Genomic DNA, 22,317 nt, shown 5'->3' on the forward strand with positions numbered 1-22,317 from the left:
GGTCCTTCTTCTTACCCCTTTTGAAGACTGGAGTGATGTTTGCCTTCCTCCAATTCCCAGACACCTCTCCTGTCCACTATGACTTACCAAAGATGATGGAGAGTGGTGTGGCAATGACCTCTGCCAGCTCCTTCAGCACTCATGGGTGCATGCCATCAGGACCCATGGACTTGTGGATGTTCAGTTTTCTTAACTGTTCCCTAACCCAGTCCTCACTAATCCAGTGCTCACCAACTCCATCCCCATCAATCAAGGAAGCCTCCTCCTTAACCTTGTCTTCCTCTGAGGCCTCAGGGCTGTGGGACTCCTGAGTATAGACTGAGACAAAGAAGGCATTCAGCAACTCTGCCTTATCTGCATCCTCTGTCACCAAGGCTCCCATCCCATTCAGCAGGGGGCCTATATTGCCTCTAGTGTTGGTTCTGCCTGCAATATATTTGAAGAAGCCCTTTCTGTTGTCTTTGGCCTGCCTTGCAAGATTGAATTCCAATGAGGTCTTAGCCTTCCTAGTAGCCTACCTGCATCCTCTGGCATCCATCTTACACTCCTCCCAGGTGGCCAGTCCCTCCTTCCACAATCTGTGGACTTTCTTATTCCACTTGGTTTTGCTCAGCAGCTCCCTACTTAACCATGCAGGTCTCCTGACTCCCCTTCTTGATTTCCTACTCACTGGAATACTCTTGGAAGAAGTATTTCTTGAATATTAACCAAATATCATGGGCCCCTTTGCCTTGTAGTACTCTGTCCCATGCTAGTAATTGCTTGAAGATGCCAAAGTTGGCCCTGCTGAAATCCAGAGTTGTAATCCTGCTAGATATTCTGTTCCTACCACTCAAGACCCTGAACTCCACCATCTCATGATCGCTGCAGCTAAGGCTGCCCTCAACCTTCATTGCTTCAACTAGACCCTCCTTGTTGGTGAGTATCAGGCCCAGCAGTGCTGCTCTCCTAGTTGGCTCCTCCACCATTTGCATCATGACGTTATCATGGATGCACTGGAGGAACCTCCTGGGCTGTGGCTGACTGGCTGAGTGGGCTGTCCAGCAAATGCCTGGATAACTAAAATCCCCCATGAGAACCAGGGCCTGTGATTGAGAGGCAGCTGACTGGACCTCATCAGCTTCCTCATCCTGACCAGGTGGCCTGTAATAAACACCCACAGCTGTATCAGCTCTGCTAGCCTGCCCCTTGATTTGTACCCACAAACTCTCTACCTGCTCCTCATCCTCCCCTAGGCAGACCTTGATACATTCTAGTTCCTTCTTCATGTAGAGAGCAACTCCACCACATCACTGTTGACCTGTCTTTCTTAAAGAGGACATGGCCATCCATGATCACATTCTGGCCATGTGAGCTGTCCTACCAGGTCTCTGTAATTGCCACCAGATCATAGCACCCTGAGTGCACCTGGGCTTCTAACTCCTCCTGTTTATTCCCCATTCTCTGTGGTTCTGTGTATTAATGACTTATTTAAGACCTGATATGTAGAGAGACTGTTACACTCTGATGGTTTGGGTGTTACTTGCCCCCCACACTTTGGAAATCACCCAGATTAGACTCAATTGGCTCTGGAAATTTTGAATGAAGCTTATTATTTACAGCTTAGCTCAATACACAAGCAGATATTTACAGTACCTACATTCATAGACAGAAATATACAAGGTAAAAGGTAATAGAGAAACACAGCTCCCCTCCCAGACACCTGAGTCCACAGGAGGGGCTCCCAACCGCCCCTTCACCTTCCCCCTGCCCCTCTCAACCTTGCCCCAGTCCCAGGGAAGAATGGAGCTTCGGCCAGGGGGTTAGGAAGCAAAGTGGATTAATCAGAGAGACAGCAGAGAGGCTAGAGAGAAATGCAGCTCAGGCAATGCCCCAAGCAGAAGTGCCTTACCTATGTTTGGATTCTTGTTCTTACACATCTCAGCAAGCCTATGAGTGAAGTAGACATCACCATTGTTTGTCTTTCACAGCCTGTAATCTAGTTCTTCTCACCAAAACATTCTAGCCTGCTTCAAACTAGCACACACTCAAGGGAAAGGAAGCTCACACAGAGGTAATTTTGAGTTCTAACTTTTCTGTAGTTCATCAGATTACTGCCTAATTTACTGTCCATGTAAATAAATAAGGAAGTAAATAAACAAAATTTATTCAGCTCTACACATAATGATAACTCCCACATTTGAAAGCTGCCAAGAAAAGAAATGTAACAGCACTTCCTTTCCAGAAAGCTGTGTTTGGGAGTGTTTTAAGCTCATTAACTGGATATTTTCTTTCCTCTTCAGTTTCTGCACAAACAGATTGATGTTAGGAAGGCTTTTCAGAGGTGTGGGTGAAAAAATGGTCACAATTTCTCTTTTTTAGTTTAGTTAAAATGCTTAGAGCTTTAACCACAATCTTCCAAAAGCTATTTTCACACAGTACTCTGCACTGTGGATTTATTAGTTCTTTAGCATACCTAAAGGAACAACTGCAGAATTCTTAAACCAGCTCAAAGCTGTTTCAGCAACTCTTGAAACGTTGAGGCCTGACTCACCATCCCAAATGAATAGAGGAAATGGAAACACTCTCACTAACTTTACTGGTAACACTCTCACTGACTTTAGTGGCTTGGGTAAGAGGCAGCCATAACAGCTGTTTTAATGAAATCATGACCAATTAATTAAGCTCGCAGTAACTAATGCAGTCCCTGCATGGCCCTGAAGTTTGATAGGCTGAAAGAAAGACTGAACATTTTAACCACCCAACTGTTGTTATAAACCCAGGGGTGTTTATTTCAGCATAAAGAGCCTGACAGACATATATTTCTAAACTTTGTTTGATGCCAGTCAAAAACCTGAGTCATTTTGCCAGTTTTGGTGAAACTATGTTGCCTTGTACAAAGAGTCAAGGGTGCATTTTACACTTAGTCTCTTAGAGTCTTCATTGAGCCAGCAGTGTGCCCAGGTGGCCAAGAGAGCCAGTGGCATCCTGGCTTGCATCAGGAATGGTGTGGTCAGCAGGAGCAGGGAGGTCATTCTGCCCCTGTACTCTGCACTGGTTAGACCACACCTTGAGTACTGTGTTCAGTTCTGGGCCCCCCAGTTTAGGGTGAGAGGCCTTGAGCACAGCCCTACGAGGAGAGGCTGAGGGAGCTGGGATCGTTTAGCCTGGAGAAGAGGAGGCTCAGGGGTGACCTTATTGCTGTCTACAACTACCTGAGGGGTGGTTGTGGCCAGGAGGAGGTTGCTCTCTTCTCTTAGGTGGCCAGCACCAGAACGAGAGGACACAGCCTCAGGCTGAGCCAGGGGAAATTTAGGCTGGAGGTGAGGAGAAAGTTCTTCACTGAGAGAGTCATTGGACACTGGAATGGGCTGCCCGGGGAGGTGGTGGAGTCACCGTCCCTGGGGCTGTTCAAGGCAGGATTGGACGTGGCACTTGGTGCCATGGTCTAGCCTTGAGCTCTGTGGTAAAGGGTTGGACTTGATGATCTGTGAGGTCTCTTCCAACCCTGATGATACTGTGATACTGTGATTTAATGAAGGATAGCTCAGATAGGATTTTCTCAATGAATCAAGAAGAGAGAAAATTATTTACCTGGATGAGTTCAGTTTGGGACATTTCCTCCAAATCCAGGATGAGGCAGGGTGACTGTCAGCGACACAGGAGATCTGGTTGAAAAACAACTGCATTGTTACTTCAGGTTTTCCTGCAAGAAGGTAGCACAAGATAATATCTGTCAGCACATCAGCGACCCAAATGTTTACATTTATGTGACAGTGCTACAGATCTACGTCTGTGCTCTCAAAATAATCTGCTCACGTCATTGTGAGAGCTGGATGCAGCCCTCAGACCACCTCCTTCCTCCAGCCTCACACCTCGGTTCTGTGGTGTGGCAGTGTGGGCAAGGCAAAGAGAGAAGACTTCTCTGTACACACACAGCCAGACCTAAACAGTGGCAGGGCCAAACTTACAAGTCTTCTGCTTTTCTGACTTGGAGAGTGTTTGTCTCTTGGACTCCACTGACACTCTAGCTCTGGCTTGTTGGTTCATAGAAAATGTGCTTCCTTTTATAAATAACATACAATAAATGATTACTTCTAACCTAGGGCAGGGGTGAGATGTTGCAGTTATGTGACAGAACTGAGATACCTGGGAGTACCAGGCAAGACAGTGCACGTGCATGCATCGTGATCACACAGCAAAGGGTCTGCAGGCATGCTGCACTAGCTCACAAATGCCTTTAGTTAAAATATTGTATGAGCACACCACAGAAAGCTAACACTGACCAAGATAAAATTTCCTCTCGCTATGTATCTCATGTGGTCTCCAACAGTCACATAAACTTCAGCTCTGCGTAGTTAGAATGCAGTCACTACGTTCTACAGAGCTCCTAGGCTTTGTGGTTTTCTTAAGAAGCACCAATCTTCTCAGTAGATGACTAATTTCTCATACTCTGTCCTCTCTCTTTATAGTAGACTAAAAGGAAGAGAAAACACTGGTAATTTCTTCCTCCTTCCTCTGTTCTCCATCCTTGACCCACAAGCAGCTGGCACAATTCTCTGACCCAGCACCTGTGTGAAGAGAATCACATTTTTGCCTTGTGCTCCTCTAATTTGAACAATAAATCAATGCAAATGAAATGGAGAGTATCAAGGGAAAAGCAACCTATTAGATGCATTTATACCAGTGGCAGTGCCTCACGCTTTGCTAAACCTTCCCAGGGATTGTTTTTTTCACTTACTGCTCACATACAGAGTGAAATTTTTTGTCACCACCGTATCATCATTTTCTGCATAAAATACATATATCCCAGACTGGTGCTGATGGTTGCAGAATTTTGATGAAATGCTGTAGAGCAAAGAAAAGGAGGGGGGGAAAGACAAAAGACCAGCTTGAAAAGAGAGTTTGAATGCAGTTAAGGCTCACGTGTGTATATATACGTTTGAAACAATTCAACATCTTCTAATGAGGAACCCAGACTAAGCTATTTTTGATTATAGAAACCCCTGAATGTAACTACTTAAATACATACAGGAGGATAGTTTTTTTTTCCCTGTAGTGCTGTTTTCATGATGCAATTTTCCTCATAGTTCCTGAGGTGCATGTGAGCTGTCAGGCTGTGATTTTGTTGTCAAACCATGGGAAGACAAGCTATATAATACATCCTGGCACAGATGCTAAGACCAGCAAAGGTTTGATCTCTCTGCTCTCCAAAGCATTTTGGTGGGAATTTCTAGCTGATATGATAAGCAATATCAGGAAATAACAATGCCAGGTAGAATCACATAAGATAAGCTTCTCCAGATGGAAGCACTTGAGGGAAACTCAGGCATGAGGTCATCAGCAGAAGTTCATCATCAGTGAGATAAAGCATCAGGATATGTCTGCAGGGGGAAGGCTATCCTTCTACTAACCCAAATGGTGATCACAGCAAACCAGGACTCAAAGCAGGCAGGAAATGGCTTGTGACAATGTAGATGGTGAGGGAGGGCTCTAACAAGTGCCTGGGCAGAAGCTAACAATGGAAACTTAAAGATTTCTGCATGACTGACATGTTAAGTCACTGGTTTATGTGCCATAGGATGAGGCAGGGAGAAGTGAACAGATGATCTTACAGATTCTATTTCTGTCCTTTTGACTAAGCATTTTGGGGGCAGAAGTTTTAGCTGACTGCTCAAGCAAAACTGGGTAGGAAGCCTCAAAATTGGCTGGTAAAGGCAGGCCTACCAGGTGGTTGAAGCAGACAGAAAAATGACAACATACAGCAGAAAAAGGACAGCATATACTAGTAATCTGCAAAGTAAGAGAAAGCAATAGTGAGTTGTAGCCAGAAATGTAGATAACTACAAGCAAGGTGTTTCTCATTAAGTAAGATACATACAAATTAACTAAGTATCACCTTACAATGCTAAACCAAGAAAACTCACATCAAAGCCACCGGCAATTTTGCCTTCTGAGTCAGACACCACTTCCACACTGTTTTCAACTTTTTGATGTCTTAATCTGAAATGGTCTTGAAGACATTCTTGAGCTAAGGGACTTTTTTTAAACCAGATTCTGCTAAGCTGTGTCAGAATTTCATGGTATCATAGTATCATAGTATCATCAGGGTTGGAAGAGACCTCACAGATCATCAGGTCCAACCCTTTACCACAGAGCTCAAGGCTAGACCATGGCACCAAGTGCCACGTCCAACCTTGCCTTGAAGTGCCCCAGGGAAGAAGAATTAAGGCAGCAATATGTGAAAACTCTGAGACCTACTTGTTTTATTTATTAAACAGTGGTTTTGAGTCTATTTTTAAGATGTTTGTTGCTCATCATTACCGTTTATGTTTCAAGTCTCTGAAAGCAGCGCCATGAGTGTGTTAAGCTGAGACTATAGCAATAGTAAAATAGGCTCACAGTTGTGTTTGCAGATTCTGCTGACTTTTCTAGTGGCCAAATGAATATTTTGGAATGTTGGGAAACTTTGAGGATATAGAGACGATGTTGGAAACAATGGCATGGGTCAGCTCATATAACTTCATGTTGAACACAGGATTATTCACTTGTCTTGCATATTACACTGTGTATGTATTTACAGGATTTGCCTTTTTAGAGTTACAGTGTGTAATCCTCTCACACTCATTTTGTCATCTGTCACATGTATCCTTTTGTGAAATTGCAGTAAATAGAATTATTCAGTCCTATGCATGCCATCCTTCTCTAGTGTCTGCAACTCCATTTGTGTCAACTGCATTTTATTTATATAACTTTATGTATTTATAACTTTGTCAATTTCTGCAGTAGTTATAACCAAAACCATTCCCACTTTGGCCTTGTCAGCCTTGTCGAAGGCAGGCAAACCACAAATCACATAGTGCTGTTTGGAATTCTAAAGTGAAATGATTAAATCCTCATGAAATAATAAACCATAAAAAAATAGTATCTTTGATAATTCTAAATGTAAGGGTATATGACATAAATATGATTAACTTAACAGAGATCATTCTGTGTATGAAAATTAATTTACTCATATGAGGGAAGTGAAAATCAACAGTGTGTTAAAACACAAAGACAACAAAAGCAATTAGAAAATGGAAATCCTGAAGGAATGTCTGGAAACAAGTAAAGGAAGTGGTAGAAGAAATGAATCCTTGGCACTTGAAGTTAAAATCTAAGGAATGTGATAGAGTTAATTAATAAAATCTAGTATGATCTATAATCAGGACAAACAATTTGCTAAGGAAATGATATAAATAAAGAAAAAAAAAGGAAATTAAAAGGGATATGAAAGGATGAAAGTAGAAGTGTTGGGAGAGGGGATTACACAGAAGTCAACTAAAACATTCAAAACCAGACTTGCAAGATGTTGAGGTATTCAGTGACCTTTTAAAGTCTGTTTCAAAAATCCTCCTGCTTTAAAATCATAAAATCTGTGGTGCTACAGCTTTCAGGGAGAGTCTTCTGACCTCCTCACCCTTTGCTGCTTCTGAGGATTTCAAATGTCATGAAATTTCTACCTCTGCTCCTTTTCCTCAGGTGAAACATAACTATCCAGTGGTAGTATTTGACCAAAACTGGATAGCTGTGGGGGTGTTTGTACACACAAATGTACTTGCCAGATTAAATAATCCCCATATTAATGTATTTTAGTAGTTGCTTTTTTCCATAAAATAAACAGAATGGTAAATAAATGTGATGCATCACTACCTAAAATACACATTAAAAAGAAAGTTATTTAATCCATGGCATAGTGACGCTCATCTGCTTGAAGCAGCTGAAGTGCTTGCGGCCATGGCCATGGCTGGCACAGCAGTGGCAGCGACTGAACCAGCCCAGGACATGCTGCTCCAGAGACACAGGGAGGACTTTCCTCCGCCCAGCAGGTGGTGATCAGCACTCAGCAATTGCTGCTTCTGGGCTGCAAAGGCTATCTGCAGTGACTCATAAATCCCAGGCCACACAGAGCTGCACTTTACCGATTAACAAGGGCTACTTAAGCTATTTCAAAAGGTCTCAAAACTGTTACTGTGGGTTCTTATCTGGACTGACTTCACACTAGCTGTAAGTCATCCAAGCAGCACTGGCTCCTGCCCTTAGAAGCAGTGAGAAGAGGTCCATACCAGCTGCAAAGCAGATCAACCTGGCATTATCAGCTGGAGGGCGATACCTATTGGACAAGAATGAGCAAATGCTCATGGATATCCCCTGAGACTCCATTTCTAAAGTCAGTCTTGACCAAAAAGAACAAATCTGCCTAGCCCATGTCAGGCATTGCAGATTAGTCACCAACACCCGCCCAATGCTATCACAGTTTGCTGATAGCCCTCACTTTATCAGCAGGAACAGAGTTCCTGTGGCCATTGCCAGGAGATGACAATTTACTAATCTGAACTGAGATGTCGCTGAACCTCATGAAGGGCTGACACCAAAACACCACCAAATGCAGATGGACAGGTTAGTTTGTTGCAAAGACGACTTGAAAAGCAAGTGAATAAAATTAAGTGCACCAAAATACTGTGGAAAGAAACCATAAACCATGTAATCAAATCTGTGACATAGCTTTAGGCAGATGCCAAGAGAGGTATTAAGAACAAGAGAAGAAATTATTGCAGTCACATTAGCTCCTGTGTGGGTACTGCCTGGTTTTAAAGGTGAAACCCTAAAAATGCACCCTGGCTTTATTTTCATTGAAGTAAATAATAGCTGTTACCTTGAAAGCCATGGGACTACTCTGAAAGCAGCTCTGAAGGAAATTAGATAATGTTATCAAGAAATTAGAAAGCCCAGGGAATGGAGAAAACATTAGCCTTAAACAGGATTCATGCCAGAACTTCGCTGTAGGAAGCAACAGAGAAGGTAGATAACTAACAGGTTGATTCAAAACATGTTTTGCAGCAGCAGCAGAACACATGACCTGGGTAACGAGCAGAACGTTATGTTTCTGTGGCACAGGCACACTCAAACGGATCTCAGAGTGTCTTGGGAATCTACAGAGCCCTGCACTTGATTCAAACAGTTCAAATGACACCGGGAGCATCGTCAAGAACAAGATGATGGAAGTGGAACTTGTAGAACTTGTAATCTAGTATGAAAACTAAAGCAGACCTGTAACTGAGAAATGATGTTAAAAAGAAAGGGAATGGCAAAATGCACATACAAGCTCAAGGGCTGCAAGGTGCATATAAACTCAAGGGCTGCTAGGTGCATAACTTGCCAAAAGGCTTATTTTAGCATAGAGAGTAAAGTGATTCTAGCAGCATAAACTGCTGCTGAAAAGCAAATGAATGTTTGAGTGCCTTTTGTTAGCTTCATGATGTGGCCCATCCACAATTTAAAAACACAAAGAGAGCACAAAATATTCATAGGTACATAGATTCATAGAATGGTTTGGGTTAGAAGGGATCTGGAAGATCACCTGGTTCCAACCCTCCTAGCATTGGCAGGGGCACCTTCCACTAGACTGGGTTGCTTAAAGACTCATCCAGCCTGGCCTTGAAGACCTCCAGGCAGGGGCATCTACAATCTCCCTGGGCAAACTGTTCCAGCATCTCACCACCCTTACTATAAAAGATTTTCTCCCTAATATCTAGTCTAAGTCTACCCTCCTCAAATTTCAGTCCATTCTCTTGTGGTGGTTTGGGTGTTCCCCACCCCCCCCACACTTTGGAAATCACCCAGATTAGACTCAGCCAGCTCTGGAAATATGAATGAAGCTATTTATTTACAGCTAGCACAATATACAAGCAGATATTTACAGTATATACAGTTGTATACAGAAATATACAAGGTAAAAGGTAATACAGAAACACAACTGCCCTCCCAGAAACCTGAGTCCCCAGGAGGGGCTCCCGACTGCCCCTTCACCTTCTCCCCCCCACCCTCAACCTTACTCCAGTCCCAAGGAAGAATGGAGGTTTGGCCAGGGGGTTAGGAAGCAAAGTGGATTAATCAGAGAGACGGCAGAGAGGCGAGAGAGACAAGTAGCTCAGGCAGTTCCCCCAGAAGAAGCAGAAGCAACTCCCTTATCTGTGTTTGGATTTTTGTTCTTATACCTCTTAGGAAGCCCGTGAGTGAAGTAGACATCACCCTTGTTTGTCTTTCGCAGCCTGTAATCTAGTTCTTCTCACCAAAACATTCTAGCTAGTTTCAAACTAGCACATCCCTCTTGTCCTATCACTATAAGCCCTTGTATAAAGTCTCTTGCCAGCTTTCCCGTAGGCCCCTTTCAGGCACTGGAAGGCCTCTATAAGGTCTCCCTGGAGCCTTCTCTTCTCCAGCCTGAATAGCCCCAGCTCTCCCAGCCTGTCCCCAGAGCCGGGGGTGTGGTGGTGAACAATAAGCAGTCCAAATGAGAGATAAATAGGAAACATTATTCTACCAAATGATTTTAAAATACCTGAGTCCATACACACAGTAGCTCTGTTTACATGGGAATGCTTTTTGGGAGAATAGCCACATGCATCTTACTGGTGGATATGCTGTAAAGTTAACTTCAAAGCAAAATTCTTCCTCACCCATTTCAAAATCTTCTTTAGACTCCATGACATTTATAAATCCCTTTTCTGGAAAAATTAGTAAGAGAATAGAATTGATAGTATATTACAGAAGTTGGACTGCTTAATGAAGGAATTTTGACATCTGTATGTTTTTTGGTTTGGCTGCCACTAGAAAGCGAAACAAAACACCGTGTTACATCACAAAAGACACCCAGCTAATCACAAGAATGTAATGCTTTAAAATAGTATTGGAACAACATCACCATATTCAGCTGCAGACAAATAACCTGAGCCTGCTGAAGTTGCACATTTAGTCAGACCAAAGCCCTTCCAAAATGGTCCAACATTTCTTTCCAGTCTGTGCTATGGAGCCAGAAGTCAAACAATGTCATTATGTACTTTACTCCAGATCTTAACAGCTGCATCTCCTGGCTTTTCTCTAATGGGCAGCAAAATGAGTTAGCATCACCAGTGTAATCAGACATTGGCAGCAGATGTTTCTCCTTCCCTGGAATGAACTGAAGATTTTGTAAATGTCCTGTAGCTGCTCTTTTATTCCATCTAATTTAGACATCTTTGATTCAGGACAACAGCAATGTGAAAAAGTGTTCTGATGACATGTGTACACCATGAGCTGCTGGTACTTGCCCTGCAAGTGTGATATTAGTTTCACCTAATGGAGCTATATGAAGTTTAATGACCAAATCAAGCTACTTGTCTGAATCCCTGGGCATGTATCCCATCCTAAAACAGAAGACAAGAGAGATGTACTGAACTGCTTCTGGAAATATCTGCATATTGACACTGACTGCTGAAGGAAATCAAAGCAATTGCTTGGGCTAGATGTCTCATGACATGGAATGAAATCCCACCCAAAGAAAATGAAAAGCAGACAAATGTGAGAGGTTGATCAATGGGACTAGGATCAGCTCTTTAAAATCCCAGACTTATATATGTTTGGAGAGCCCTCTGGAGATGTCTAGGCCAGCTCCTGCTCAGAGCGGGTTCAACTAGATGAGGTTGCTAAGAGCCATTCCAGCTGAGTTTGGGTACCTCCAAAAATGCAGACTCTACAACCTTTGGGAAACTTGTAGCAGTGTTTAACCTAGTTTTTACATAGTAAAGAAGTAGAATCATAGAATCAACCAGGTTGGAAGAGACCTCCAAGCTCATCCAGTCCAACCTAGCACCCAGCCCTAGCCAGTCAACTAGACCATGGCACTGAGTGCCTCATCCAGGCTTTTCTTGAACACCTCAAGGGACGGTGCCTCCACCACCTCCCTGGGCAGCCCATTCCAATGCCAATCACTCTCTCTGTGAAGAACTTCCTCCTAACATGCAGAAAGTGCAGTGTAGAAATATTGTTGGACTGTTTCCTTCTGAGTATTTTTCTTCTGGCTGTAACCCTATATTCTGCTTGGCATGTTTTATCTCTGTCTAGCTGACTGGTTTAAAAAAAATACCACCTGGAAACTCCCATATAAACCTTCAGTATTTTAAAACAAGAAGCAATTCCTTTTATAACTGTTTCCCTAGTATTTGATATTAAAGACTTATTGGTTTTATAAACTAGATCTTCTTTTGAGTGATCTTTTGGACCTCATTCTTCCAGGCAGCACGTCATCTCTGTGTGTAATGTTAACAACATAACCAGCCAAGAGTAAATGCTTTTTCCAGAGTGCACACAAGAACTTTGGAGCAGGGTGTGCCATTTCTCTGGAAAGCAAATAAGAAAAAAGTAGTTTTATTTCTTGAAGGAGAGAAAAAAAGCACATTGTGGCTTGGCTTACCATTTTGGGGGCAGGTTTATCTGCATTTCAGCCAGAGAAAGAGTGAACATGATTATTCAGTAATGACAGAAAAGTGAGATTAAATTCTTGAGACTGGAATCAAAGCTTTCAAGTCTGTGTTTATCATGTTCTTAGAATCATAGAATCAGTCAGGGTTGGAAGGGACCACAAGGATCATCTAGTTCCAAACCCCCAGGCATGGGCAGGGACACCCTACCCTCGATCAGGCTGTTGTTTTAAAGCAAAGAGATGTTGCAGAATAGCTTACATATTCCTGAACCAATGTTGTGTAGTGCTAAAAATTCTGTATTCAACAGTGGCAACTGGTGAATACAGACTGGAAACTGAGGATAAGAACTGCAGAAACACAGGGCTTTGCAGCTGTAGCTGTTGATGTAATCTCTGTTGTGCTTTAAAGTGGCCTAACCACCCTGCCTGACCTTACCAGCTACACAATATGGAATAACTTGGTGAAGCAACAGTTAGAATCATAGAATCAACCAGGTTGGAAGAGACCTCCAAGATCATCCAGTTCAACCTATCCCCCAGCCCTATCCAGTCAACTAGACCATGGCACTGAGTGCCTCAGCCAGGCTTTTCTTGAATACCTCCAGGGACGGTGCCTCCACCACCTCCCCAGGCAGCCCATTCCAATGGGAAATCACTCTCTCTGTGAAGAACTTCCTCCTAAAGGAGCAAAGAGCAAACCAGAGCTCTCTGGCTCCAAGGTGTAATTAGAGATTAGAAGACCACCCTTTAATGTAGTTATGCTAGCCAGGCTGCCCAGGCAATGCAACACTTGCCAACCAAATGAGTTTTCTCTCGGTTACATTACATCATGGTGTTTCCCAGTGTAGCTATAGATGCTGACTCATGCACAGTGATGGTTTCAAGGTAAGACACTGATTATTTCACCAACTGCTATCCTGTGATACGGAGAACTCAGTGAAATCTGTACCTATATCACTCTCAGAACTGAACTTCTGGCACCAATTCACATCAATAATAGTTGTCATTAATAGGTTAGGCTAAAGGCTGGAGTGGATCAGAAGTAGAGGATGTTCTTGTACAACCTTGGAGAGAGAAGCATGGCTTTAAGCTAGGTATAACAACATCCCCTCCTGCTTTAATCCATCATGTAAGTAAATAAACAGATTTCTTTAATCAGCAAAGCCAACAGACCCTCAGAAGTTTTTTTGGCATTGAGGGTATTAAGGGTACAATCTTTGTAGCTTGTCATACCCTGTCAAAAACCACTCTGCTTAGCCTTCCAGGGACAGTGACCCAAATATCCCCTGTTACTGACACATCATTCATACCTGCTAGTTTATGTATCCAAGAAGCTACTATTTCAGAATTAGGCATCAGCACTGATAAGGAGAGGATCTTTCCCTGCCTCTACAGCATCCCTCAGGCTACCATCCTGTTTACTAAGAAAGTGTATGTAGAAAAAATGCCCAGGTATCACACTCAGTTACTGTAGATGATGAGAGAACTTCCTGCCCAGTGGTAGGCAGAAAGTGAAAAGAGGATATTGCACTGGAAAAGTAATTTCTGAAGAGACAAGGGTAAGTATTCTCACTTCCTAGCATTCCTGTCTTAGGTGGTGTAAAATCCAAGAGCAGCTACATCTTAGGTCTAACATGTGAGTACCTCAGAGAGCCTTGTTCTCAGAGCTACAGAATCCAACTTCAGGTGCATCGGTCAGAAAACTACTCCTAATGGTTACTCCGGCAGCACAGTCCTAATTACTGGTTTCCTTTCCATGCCTTATTTACAGACTTTTGCCTATTTTTATATCATTTCCATCTGAGAAAAAAAGTTTGCTGTTGAGTCTGCTCTGGACTGACTTCAGCATTCCAGTCTCTGGCCAAATTAATCCACAGAGCATTAATAGCTGACCAGATGCATGGGAAAGTCATGTGTCTTATAGTTTTGTCAAGCTCCAGAAACGGTGTGTTGTGTAGTGCTCTACCTCTAGCTGTTTGTACCTGCTCTGCAGCTGCCTGCATCTCAGTTGGTGGTGCAGAGACGGGCTACACAATGACACTACTCTTGCCTGCCCAGAAAGTCCAAGGCACAGCCTCTTGGGAACTCTATAGCTCTGTGTCCCCACAAAAAAAAAACCCAAACAGCCTCTTGGGAACTCTATAGCTCTGTGTCCCCACAAAAAAAACCCCAAACACTATGACTTTGTGTGACTCTGTCTGAGAGTCACCTACAGCAATACAAGATGAATGCCAGCCTATGTTTCCAGATAGACCACTGAAGCAATCACCCAGACTAGATCTCTAAATAGCACTGTCCTGGTTTTGACAATTTCACTTGTATAAGCATTGTCTTTTCGTGGGAATTATGTGAAAAGCAATAGAAAGAAAAGGTTGGCTATCTTCAGGTACCAGTGTGACTCAGTTCAGATTAATCTCTTGGCTCTCCTGGATTGCCAGTAAGTGCAAACAACCTTTTTTCTTTGAAAAGAAGCTATCGGCATACCCTGCATACCTGCAAGCAAAGAAGTGCCCCAGGGGATGGGAAACAAAGCAAAATAACCAATAGAGGGATAAAATTAACACTGGGTGGGGGGGTGTGTGTGTTCGAATTACCTAAAACTGTAACCAACGCAGTTTGATTCGGGTGGGCAGTAGAAGAGCAGGTGTAATGTCCACTGTCACTTCTTCCTGCTGCTGCAGCGAATGCAAACCGGATCCCAATTGCTGAGTCTTCTGCTTGATAGTCTAAGCCTTCAAATTGGTGATCCTAGTTTCACAGTATCACAGTATCACAGTATCACCAAGGTTGGAAGAGACCTCATAGATCATCAAGTCCAACCCTTTACCACAGAGCTCAAGGCTAGACCATGGCACCAAGTGCCACATCCAATCCTGCCTTGAACAGCCCCAGGGACGGCGACTCCACCACCTCCCCGGGCAGCCCATTCCAGTGTCCAATGACTCTCTCAGTGAAGAACTTTCTCCAAAGTTTCCAACAGAGATTCTCATTTAATCTGTCAGCTTCAAAATACTGCTTCTTTTGAAATATTCCCTGTCTTCTTACCTGCTCAACTTCTTTGCTTTCAAAAGATAATTTTATTCCAAATTTATAATTATGGTGATCAGCTCTGCATCTGATCAGCAGTGGTTCCCCAGCTTTAAGGAGTAATTCAGGTAAATGTAAATTTAAATTTAAATCCACAAAATAAAAACACAGTCCTTCAAACAACTGTGACTTTGCATGGGAAGATGCTCAACACTTTTGTTCTAGTGGGAGGTGTCCCTGCCTGTGGCAGGGGGTTGGAACTAGATGGTCTTTGAGGTCCCTTCTAATCTAAACCATTCTATGATTCAATACTGCTGTACAGACAGGTCAGTTGAGAGGTGTCCCTGTCCACGGCAGAGGTGTTGCACTAAATGATCTCTGAGCCCCCTAACCTAACCCATTCTATGATTCAATGCTATACAGACAGGTGAGTTGAGAGGTGTCCCTGTCCATGGCAGAGGTGTTGCACTAAATGATCTCTGAGCCCCCTAACCTAACCCATTCTATGATTCAATGCTATACAGATAGGTGAGTTGAGAGGTGTCCCTGTCCACGGCAGAGGTGTTGCACTAAATGATCTCTGAGCCCTCTAACCTAACCCATTCTATGATTCAATGCTATACAGACAGGTGAGTTGAGAGGTGTCCCTGTCCATGGCAGAGGTGTTGCACTAAATGATCTCTGAGGCCCATTTTGAACCTAAACCATTCTATGATTCCATGGCTATTACACTGCAATGAAAATTAGAGTTTGGAAAATTACTCACAGATCATGACATTAGTAAATTTGAGATATTTAGATATCTCTTTTTTTTTTCTTATAACTGACAAGAATCCATAGGGCACAGTTTGGCACAGATCTTAGTTTGGGTCAGGCTTATTTAAAATAAACTGCAAACAAAACTAAATGCAGAGATGAATTTGTAGCTATTTATAAATGTACATATTTGAGAACAATTTGAAGAGCATTTCCATGCAACACAAACCTAAAAGCATGACAAAAATGTTAGTAGGTGTTTAACAAAAGTAGAAGGGTGAGGCATTTCATAGAAACATAAAATCATAGAATCAGTCAGGGTTGGAAGGGACCACAAGGATCATCTAGTTCCAACCCCCCTGCCATGGGCAGGGACACCCTTCCTTAGATCAGGCTGCCCAGAGCCTCATCCAGCCTGGCTTTAAACACCTACAGAGACGGGACCTCAATCACCTCCCTGGGCAACCCATTCCAGGGTCTCCCCACTCTCATGGTGAAGAACTTCCTCCTCGTGTCCAGTCTGAACTTACCCATCTCCAGCTTTGCTCCATTCCCCCTAGTCCTGTCACTACCTGATATCCTAAAAAGTCCTAATCTGGCTTTTTTGTAGGCTCCCTTCAGATGCTGGAAGGCATTTTTTTCATAGTCACCACAAGTAAATATTTGAATTAGATTTTAAACATGCATCAGAGCACACACAATTGTTGTTAGATTTGTTCTAGTGATTACAAGGAAGGAGTTAGTCCAGCAAGCATACTCAGATGGGTAGTGCAACTAAATGCAGTGGCAGGACCTAGATCACAAGTAAATAGCACTTATAAAGAAGTTACCTATTGTGAAGAGGCTGGTGCATTCTCTGCCCAGGTCATTAACTGCACAACACCATATATAAGTTTGAAATAATTCCTGTTGTGTCTTCTCTATGCCATCTATTTCCCCATTTTCTTCACTCATTTTATCAGGGCAACTGCAATTACAAGCACAATTATTCATTGACTCATTTGCTTAACCTCAAACAAATAAATCTGATAAATCTCCAAGCTATAAGAATATGTAAACAATAGTGGGGAAAATGGATCCCACACAGATGAATGAAGAAGGAACCAGGAAAAGTGAAGATAAGTAAATACAAATGTCACAGTCTAGGCAGAAATATGAGCTGAAATGACCTGAATATGCTCAGACTGGCTCATAGACAGGTAATGTGACTGAAATGTGGACAAGGGTGAAAACAGAGAGACTGAGCTTTTACACCACATCCCTGAATTCTTGATGCTGGAAGCTGCTGCAAATCCAGTGGCCATTTCTCTGCCACTCTATAGAGAAAGGCACGATACCTGCTGCTAATAGAATCAAATTCATGTATTAACAGAATGGAAAAAAATAATTAGCTCAGAAAAGTTTGATTCCCTGCAACATCTTCCCAGCTTTAATGCTGGGTGACTGGAAAATAGGAAATCTAGCACCCATTTTTCAAAGAGAGTAGAAAGGAAGACCCTAGGAACTACTGACCAGTCAGCCTAATGTCTGTGTCTGGGAAGATCATGGAAGAGATCCTCCTAGAAGCTACGATAAGGCACATGGAGGACAAGGAGATGCTTCAAGACAGCCATCATGGCTTCACCAAGGATAGAAGTCCTACCTGACCAACCTAGTGGTCTTCCATGATGGAATATCTGTATCAGCAGACAGTGTTATCTCTCTGAACCTCTGTAAGGCCTTAGACATGTGTGAGAGTCTGATCCTCTCTCTTGTTAATCAACAAAGATAAAGATTGCATCGTCCCTCCTTAATCAACAAAGATTGCATCATCTCTCCTTAATCTTGTTACTTCTGGGACTCAGACTCGGTGCTTGGCCCAAAAGCTCAGAGATGCAAATCAACAGACAATACCTTTGAAACTCCTAGACCTCACCCTGGCTGGACTGCCCAGGAAGCCTCCATCTTATCTCAGCTGCCCCCAAGGGCTGTGTATGCAGGGTGTGGACAGGTGTAGCCGAGAGAGGGCGGAGGCCCTCCCCCCGGCGACGCAGGACCCCTGCGAATGTGTGAGAATGCACAGGAAGATGCCCTGGGGGGCTGCAGCTGGAGACTGAGCAGAAAACTGTATAAAAAGGCAGGAGAAAGGCCTTCCAAAGGGTGGTATCCCCACCAGTGGTATCCCCACCAGTGGCATTCCCAGCGGACCACCATTCCCACCAGACCACCGAGGGCAGACCATCAGCAGACCACCAGAACTGCACACCGCCTGAAGAACCTCTGACAAACTCCGCAGAAGATCATCCCTGGGCCACGCACCCGTCTCTCTCTCACTCCTTCATCTGCCACTGAGGGTAATATGCTCACAGCCTTTTCCCCTTCCCTGCTCCTTCTTTTCTTCTCCATCGATCTCTTTATCTTTCTCTCTTCCCCTTCTCCCCTCTCTCCCTCCGTTTTGCCCAACCTTATCCTTTAATAAACAGTTTCATGGTGATGTATGGTCTCGTTTGCACCTTAATTTCACAGCACGGAATCCATAAGAACTGGTCTAGCTCCTCTGGACAGAGATACTGTTCATCTCTGCTCCTCCGGACCTTGACAACATGTTCCCCACAATATCCTTCTCTCTAAATTTGAGAGATATGGAATTGATGGGTGGACTGTGCAGCGAATGAGGAATTGGTTTGGTGGACACCAAGATAAGTGGTGTAGCTGACATGCTTGAGGGATGGGATGCCATCCAGATAGACCAAAGCATGCCTGAGAAGCAGGTCCACTTGAATTTCATGAGATTGAATGAGGCCAAGTGGAAGGTCCTGCACATGGGTTGGGGCAGTCCCTAGTATCAATACAGTCTGGGGGATAATGAGATTGAGAGCAGCCTTGTGGAGATGGCTGTTGGGGGATGAAAAGCTGGACATAAGCTGGCAAAGTGCACTTACAGCCCAGAAAGCCAACTATATCCTACGCTGCATCAAGAGAAGCATGGCAGCATATTTGGGGGAGGTGATTCTGCTCTTTGTGAAAGCCCACCTGGAATACTGTGTCCAGTTCTGTAGTCCTCAGCACAGGAAAGAAGTAGATCTGTAGGACTGGGTCTAGAGGAGGGCCACAAAAATAATCAGAGTGTTAGAATATCTCTCTTAAGTAGAAAAGATGAGAGTTTTGGGATTGTTCAGCCTGGAGAAGTCTCTTCGGAGACCTAATTGTGGATACTCAGCACTTAAAAGGTGCTTATGAGAAACATGGGGACAAAGTTTCTAGCAGGGCCTGTTGCAGTGGGACACAGTGCAATGGTTTTAAACTAAAAGAGTGAAGATTTAGACTACATAAAAGGCAGATTTTTTTTTTTACAGTGAGGGTGGCAAAACACTGGAACAGGTTGCCTAGACAGGTGGTAGAAGACCCAGCCCTGAAAAAATTCAAGGCCAGGCTGTATAGAGCTCTGAGCAACCTGATCTAGTTAAAGATATCTCTGCTGATGACAGGCCCCTTCCAATCCAAATAATTCTATGATTGTATGATTCACATTAAGAAGAAGAAGGGGAAAAGAAAAGAAACTGGAGGGAAATGAGATAACCTTTGATTTGCCCTTGTGACATCCAAATACTAGACTAACTTCTTTTTTGTTTTCCCCAAGCAAAGAACTGAATGTTTCCCAAAGAGCACAACAGCCAGCATTTCTGAGAAGAATACATTGCAGCACTCCAAAGCCACATCATGCAGACACAACTTTTCAAGCAGCACATGAGTGTGCAACCCAGCGGATCCAGCCTCCAAAAATCCTGACCCAAAAGCTCTTCTTCAGTCATCTCCCCAGCTCACTAGCGCCTGAAGCAATACAAAACCTCCTAGTTCTTCTTCAGAGCGGCCAGGCTAGAGATTCAACATGCATGTAAACATATGCCATACCTCTTTTCAGGTGTTTAGCAAAACATCCACTGGACAGAGGGCTGGGGGTAGCTCTCAGATATGCACTCGATCCCATCTGATCTTTCCTTTTTCCTCAAATAGGGTTTCCCTGGTTTCTCTGTTAAAGAGAAGTGTTTAACGGTGCTTAAGTTGTTTGGAAATGTTTCACTCATTTCATGGTTCATGGAGTTGTAGAGGTGTAATTTGTTTCAGGAGGTTTCAGCGCAGGGAATAGAAAAATGACTCTGCCCCAGAACATTGTGGGCTGCCTCATGAGCTTCTCAGCCTTGCTTGCTAAACACACAGCTTCCCTGCAGCAAAGGTCTTCTATACGCCACAGGATAATACTGAGACTGATACCGAAAGGCACTAGTTTGCTGTGGTTGCTATTCATTTCCCTGGGCAGGGGCACCCACACCTTTCGAAATCACATTCCAAACCTTTGGTGGAGTATCTGTTGAGACCCTACACAAAATGAGATAGCTGCATACTACTCAGTCCAATCGTACACATGATGAAGAAACAAGAGGTGATAATGACTTCTGCTGACCAGCAGGCTGCTCTATCCTGTATCTGTAACCCAGAGGGATAAGGTTCCTAGAGAACTTCCAGTTCCCTGAACTCTGTCAAACACAGACTTGGACTTAGTAGAAAAAAAAACAAAGAACTAAAACTGCTCAAGGTCTGACTTAAAATGAAAAGCACTGAATCTGGTTTTAGATCATTTTACAATGAAACCACAGTTCCCACACAGGAAAGGGAGTCCTACTTCCATTACCTGCAGGGTGACATGCTGAGATGAAACTAATACTTTCAGCTTTTTAATTTCTTTCTTCATGTATCTCTTATAAGCTGGACCTAGAAGGATTGATTGTGTTTTTTTTTTCACCCATAAAGAGTCACATCTCAGTTCAAGAATTCACATCTAGCCTGAAGGATTTTATGAGAGATGTAACTATGATATCAGAGTCACAGGAGCAAAGAGTATTCAACCCAAGCAATTGGATTTATTGAGATAGCTTTGAACTACACTTGCACATGTAGTGCTTTTACCTCTAAAGCCTAAGGAAGGTAATTTTAAACTAAACATTTAGTTTTCCCTCATTGAAGCTGTTAGAATTATAATGTGCAACAGGCCTTCAAACAAAACAAGAAGAGATTGAAGGAGACACTTCAGATGCACAAGAGAGAAAAAAAAAAGTCAAAAAGAAGAAACAAAAACAAATGAAGAGGGAACAAAAAATATTGAGTAGTCATAGTTTGCCATAACCAAGGCAAGTAGTGATGGCTGTTGTTAAATCTGTCTCTAGAAGTTGTCAGTCTTTTCGCTGTTTTGATCGATGTGTTCCCTTCTTTTCTTTGAAATGCCTTTTGCATTTAAAAAAAAAAATGATCTTTAAATTTCTCCCATCTCAGACAAAAAAATACAGTATGTCCCAGCTATTAAAAAAAATCATGTCAGCATGAGTCTTTGTTTTTAAGATGTTCTGGGACATCGGAGAAACAGAATCTTGAACTTTGATGCAGCACTTGTCTTTTACCAGAGATGCCTCTTGTGTGATCCTTGGGAAAACACAATCACATTTTCACTGTGAGCCTTTCAAAAAGTCACACCTCGTGTATGCTCTGGCATGAGCATGTAACAGCAGTTAAAATCACAGCTTGTGCTGAGCAGCTGCAGTACTGTTGTTTTGCCCAACCCTCCAACAAACAGCAATAGAACAAGGGGACACAGTCTCAAGTTGTGCTGGGGTAGGTATAGGCTGGATGTTAGGAGGAAGTTCTTGACAGAGAGAGTGATTTGCCATTGGAATGGGCTGCCCAGGGAGGTGGTGGAGGCACCGTCCCTGGTGGTGTTCAAGAATAGATTGGATGAGGCATTCGGTGCCATGGTCTAGTTGACTGGATGGGGCTGGGGGATAGGTTGGACTGGATGATCTTGGAGGTCTCTTCCAACCTGGCTGATTCTATGATTCTATGCCAGGAGGGGCATCAACAGAACCTCCACACTGGACTTCCGAAGGGCAGACTTCAGCCTATTTAAGGAACTAATTCAGAAAGTTCCTTGGGAAATAGCCCTTAGAAACAAAGGGGTCCAGGAAGGTTGGACCTGCTTCAAGAAAGAACTCCTGAAGGCACAGGAGCAGGCAGTGCCACTGAGCCGGAAGATGAGCCGACGAGGGAGGCAGCCAGGCTGGATGGGCAGGGAGCTGCTGAAGGAATTAAAGATTAAAAAGAGAGTGTATCACCTTTGGAAAAGAGGGGAGGTGTCCCAGGAGAAGTTCAAGGAGGTTGCTAGGTCTTGTAGAGGAAAAATTAGAGAGGCAAAAGCCCACTTGGAGCTCAGGCTGGCCACAGCTGCCAAGGAAAATAAAAAGTGTTTC

General features: G+C 43.4%; 1 protein-coding gene across 1 annotated transcript in view; it reads right to left on the reverse strand.

Annotated features, from left to right (window-relative positions):
• Positions 1-22,317, reverse strand: part of FLT3 (fms related receptor tyrosine kinase 3) — a 44,948-nt gene that overhangs the window by 11,479 nt on the left and 11,152 nt on the right. Inside the window, 9 exon segments of the mRNA XM_064140126.1 lie at positions 232-426; positions 2,456-2,631; positions 3,574-3,685; positions 4,721-4,827; positions 10,361-10,526; positions 14,854-15,007; positions 15,305-15,459; positions 16,873-17,009; positions 19,934-20,051. Coding sequence (XP_063996196.1) covers positions 232-426; positions 2,456-2,631; positions 3,574-3,685; positions 4,721-4,827; positions 10,361-10,526; positions 14,854-15,007; positions 15,305-15,459; positions 16,873-17,009; positions 19,934-20,051 — 1,320 coding nt within the window.

This window comes from Pogoniulus pusillus, chromosome 3 (assembly GCF_015220805.1).
Source record: "Pogoniulus pusillus isolate bPogPus1 chromosome 3, bPogPus1.pri, whole genome shotgun sequence".
In the NCBI taxonomy this organism is placed as follows: domain Eukaryota; kingdom Metazoa; phylum Chordata; class Aves; order Piciformes; family Lybiidae; genus Pogoniulus; species Pogoniulus pusillus.